Raw genomic sequence first — 4,296 nt, forward strand, 5'->3', positions numbered from 1 at the left:
TCCACCTACTCCCACATCCCTATCACACCTATTACACACCCACTGAAAATTCTAAAATTTTCACCCATATATATACATACCATACATAGCTCTAATCCACCCCTCCAAACTCATATTATTGATTGGACACCAGGTTTAATAACTCCTGATTCCCCTTAGATTTTGTTAATGCCATTACCATAAACTTTTTCTGTATGAATGTGTTATGTTATCCCCATTTGAATGATCAACACACCTCACATCTATGAAAGCAGACTCTTCATCCCCACGAGTGTGGCCATTCTGAACAGCTGTAAACACTTTGCCTTTAGATGTGGTCAGTCAACACATCACACATGTGCTTTTAGCATAACCTGGCCCGTGCAGTATAGAGTGGCTGTCACGGGAGTATGTTGCCAATTCATGTTGCAGTGTGAATACTTTGTTCTATAAATGACTTTGCATTTATATTACTGTGGCATTTGTAGCCTATTACATATTATTTGACAGATTTTCTACTCCATTATATTTACTGTTCTTTATTGTTGCTCCATGACAGAACCTCCACACAAATACTGGTAATTCAATACATGTGGTGGTGAAAATAAATTGGTTCATCCCAAAGAGAATACGCTGCCCCCTCATCTCTAAACAAAGAGGGAGTCACCTGCCCTTACCTGCAGTTTGTATTAGCCAACTAATTGTTTACTAGTTCAACTTTTTCCACAATGCAATGTAGCGTCATCCAGCAATGCACTGTGCTGGCCAATCAAGTACCTGTTCCGGGTAGATAAATGTGTAAAATGAATGCTATAATTCTACTGTTCTCTGCCCCTATGATAACATCCCAGAATTGTAAAATTCCATCTTATCATGTAATAAACCAGTGTACAGTGTTTTGGCATCTGATTAAGTCTTCAGACTCATTCATTCTTCAAGATATATTGCATCTGTTCATAGTCCCACTGGTCACTGACGCAACACTGCCCAACACTGAACCATAGACTGTATATACAAATGGACGTAGACTCTGGGTCTGAACAGTGAAGCCAATGCTGAAGAGCCTTAAAGCTGCATTCTATCTAATGACCATCAGGGGGCGACTCCACTGGTTGTAAACAGAAGTCTGACTGTATTGAAGTCTATGGGAAAATGGCTCCACTTCTCACTTGATTTATTACCTCAGTAAACGTTTTCCTACTGAGTTTATGGTCTAAATTGCTAGTTTGAAGTCTTTTTCAATACAACATGGCTACTTTGTCATTGAAAGACTGTAACACACACAGCGACCTGCCTGACAATCAGGATAGAGTACAGAGCAGGTCAGATCCACCCCTCACTCCTCAGCCCCACCTTCTCCTCCAAATATGGTTTCAAAAAACCAAGATGGCGACAGCCAAATCACAAACTCAAGGCTTCAAAACAGCAGTCACAAACCAGTGGCTGACATCATGGTGGGTTGACACTTGGTGACAGCTTAACTCATTTTGAAAAAACAACCTAAGCAGCTTCACTTGTTACTGCTTCCACCTGAACACTTATGGCTTTTAACATGTGACAGCAAACTAAAATTTCGTTCACAAACACTGCAACTGTATGGTTTCTCTCCTGTATGAACTCTAATGTGTCTCTTCAAAGTCCCCTTTTCACTAAAACGTTTTGCACAGAAAGAGCAACTAAATGGTCTCTCCCCTGTATGACTTCTTAAGTGTATAACTAATGTCTTCTTTTGACTAAAACTTTTGCTACACAATGAGCAGCTGAATGGTTTCTCCCCAGTATGACTTCTCATATGAGTCTTTAGATTGACCTTTGCACTAAAACTTTTGTTACAAACAGTGCAGGTGAAGGGCTTTTCTCCTGTATGGCTTCTCATGTGGGCATGCAGATTTCCTTTGCAACCAAATCTCTTGTCACAAACTGTGCAACTAAATGGCCTTTCCTGGGTATGGGATTTATTATGATTGGCGCTGCTCTCATTTTTCAGTGTGTCTGAACCTGACTCTTGCTCTCCTGTCTCCTTCCAGTCATCATTACTATCCTCAGTCTCTGATTCACAACAGTATAAAGATTGGGATGAGCTTCTGGGTGGACGTTCTGCCTCTCTGTTCACCTCAGTTTGGCTTTGATGAGGCTGTGAGGGCTGAGCTGTCAGCTCATCATCTTCACTCTTCACAGGCACAGTGGTGAATGGGAACACAGTGATATCAGCCTCCCTTAGTTCTTTAAGCTGCTCTACATCCTGACTGACACAGAGTTCCTCCTGTTCTTCTTTAATATGTGGGGCCTCTTGGTTCTCCCGGGGCAGACAAGTCCTCCAATCCTGCTGATCTTCTTTCCTGACGATCAGTTTTCGGACACCTGGAGGTAAGACTGAAATACAGAAATAAGCTATTAATATAACTGTATTATGATATTTTGTTAATTGACAAACATGCTGTACATTCTTATGTCCCAGGATGCTGCACTGTGAAAACATTGTACTGAAAATTCAACTTAGTGCTCTCTGGTGGACAAAAAAGCTAATGGTTTCTAAATTAGCTCAAACCTAGTTTGGCATTCCTGCAAAGTCATTTCTTGTTACTTATCAGCCTACACAGTGATATATCTGCAATAAGCTAATCAGGGTTTAACCAGTGTATTCCAAGCCCAGCAGCACACAGTGTCCAAGTTCAGCATTAGGGAATTTGGGGCTGCTTGGCTGAACATCTATAGCCTATATAATGGCTGACTCCGCAGCTTCATCTCAACAAAACACAGACAGTGAGCAGCCTATCCCGGTAACACGTCACAAATAGCCACAGTTGGAAAGGAAGGAGTTGCAGGAGTCCTGCTTGTCACATATGTGTGTTCGTAAAAAAAGAGAAGTTGTTGCTGCTGTTCATCACTATGTCTCATTTTTTATTTTATTACTAAATATGGCCAATTAGGTGAACCCAAGACATTCAGTTACATTACTATCTAATCAGTGATGGTTCTAGCTTGTATGACGCCATGGGCGCACACCCCCCTTCAGAGAATGAAATTTTTAAATTGCACAAATCCTTCATCACACAAATAGAATAACACACTTAAGAGAATCTAATTATTACAATATTGCACTTCATCAATACACCGTCAACCAAGAGTCAAGACTAAACCAATTTATCCTGGTGTGCAGATTCGCTTTGTATTATATAAAAACATGCATGTGAAACTAAAGGCCTGTTTTCACAATATTATGAATGAAATGTGTTTTATTTGGAGGCAATTAGTGGTGTGATTGACTTTAGTCTACTAATTACATTAGTTGTGCTCTATTCGATGGATTTCCCACTCCAGTAGGGAGACCTGAGGTCTGTTATGTAGTTTGTTACGGTAGAGCTACGACCTTGTAAAGCAGCATAAAAGCTTTTAGCCTGTTACTTTCATCAAACAGGTCCAGTCGCTGTAACGAGGAGCCTTTCCACGGACCTTTGTGGATGTCAGGCTTGTCAACATCCTCCAGCAGTCTGCGCTGGCGATCTATCTCCTCTTCGTAGTTTGATATAGTGGTTTCCAGCAACCCGAAGATGTCTTCTATAGCCGCAGTTAGTCGCTGGTTAACAAAAGCTCTCAGCGTTTCAACCGTGGACATTTTCACACAGGAACCGGCCAGTGAGCAGCAGATGAATGTGTTACTGTGTGGCCGCCGTCTCTTCTTCCTCCTGCTGCCGCTCCTCCCGCTGACATGCCAGGAGCCCCTCCTTCCTTCCGCTCAGAACAGTTCACGATAGTGGTGGGCGGATCGATCCAAATATCGATAGTATCGATACCAAGTCGGTATCGGTATCGGATCGATACTAGCCTGGTGAGATCGATTCTTTACTTTAAGTTCCGCTCTTGTTTGCAATGCTGCGGTTCCGGCAAAGAGGAAACAGGTCGCCGGACTCGCTCCTGTGTCAGCACAGAGCAGGCGCACTGTGCTCCCCCTCCCCCTCTTGTGTTTAGATGTTGCGCCGTGACGTGAATCACATGACGTGACTTAGACGCGCAAAGCAAACAAACAAACAAACAAGCAAGTTTCCGGCTCAGGTTCATCAGCACACGCACAGAGAAAATACAACAGAAGAATGGCAGAGAGGAAGAGGAGCGCCGTGTGGCTGTATTTTCAAGCCCAAAACGAGACAACAGCAAAAAAACACCCAAAGGAAAACATGGAGCTACAAAAACGGGGAGAGGAGGAGAGAAATCTCCCACCCCCTGGCCCGGCTGCAAGACCCCCAGTCCAGAGGACGAGGTCAAAGGCAGAGGCCTTTCAGCATGGCAGAGAATATCCAGGCAGGTTATAGTGTTGAA

General features: G+C 42.9%; 1 protein-coding gene across 1 annotated transcript; it reads right to left on the bottom strand.

The window, feature by feature from the left end:
* Window positions 1–1,136: 1,136 nt before the first annotated feature.
* LOC139627896 (zinc finger protein 32-like) lies at window positions 1,137–3,941 on the bottom strand. The gene is made up of 2 exons (XM_071489072.1): window positions 3,433–3,941; window positions 1,137–2,352 (listed from the first exon to the last, which is right to left on the bottom strand). The coding sequence occupies exons 1-2, from the start codon at window positions 3,593–3,595 to the stop codon at window positions 1,490–1,492; spliced, it is 1,026 nt and encodes a 341-aa protein (XP_071345173.1). The 5' UTR covers window positions 3,596–3,941; the 3' UTR covers window positions 1,137–1,489.
* Between the last annotated feature and the right edge of the window lie 355 nt (window positions 3,942–4,296).

This window comes from Trachinotus anak, unplaced genomic scaffold (assembly GCF_046630095.1).
Source record: "Trachinotus anak isolate AG129_WGS33_773 ecotype Australia unplaced genomic scaffold, CSIRO_AGI_Tana_v1 ptg000002l, whole genome shotgun sequence".
In the NCBI taxonomy this organism is placed as follows: Eukaryota; Metazoa; Chordata; class Actinopteri; order Carangiformes; family Carangidae; genus Trachinotus; species Trachinotus anak.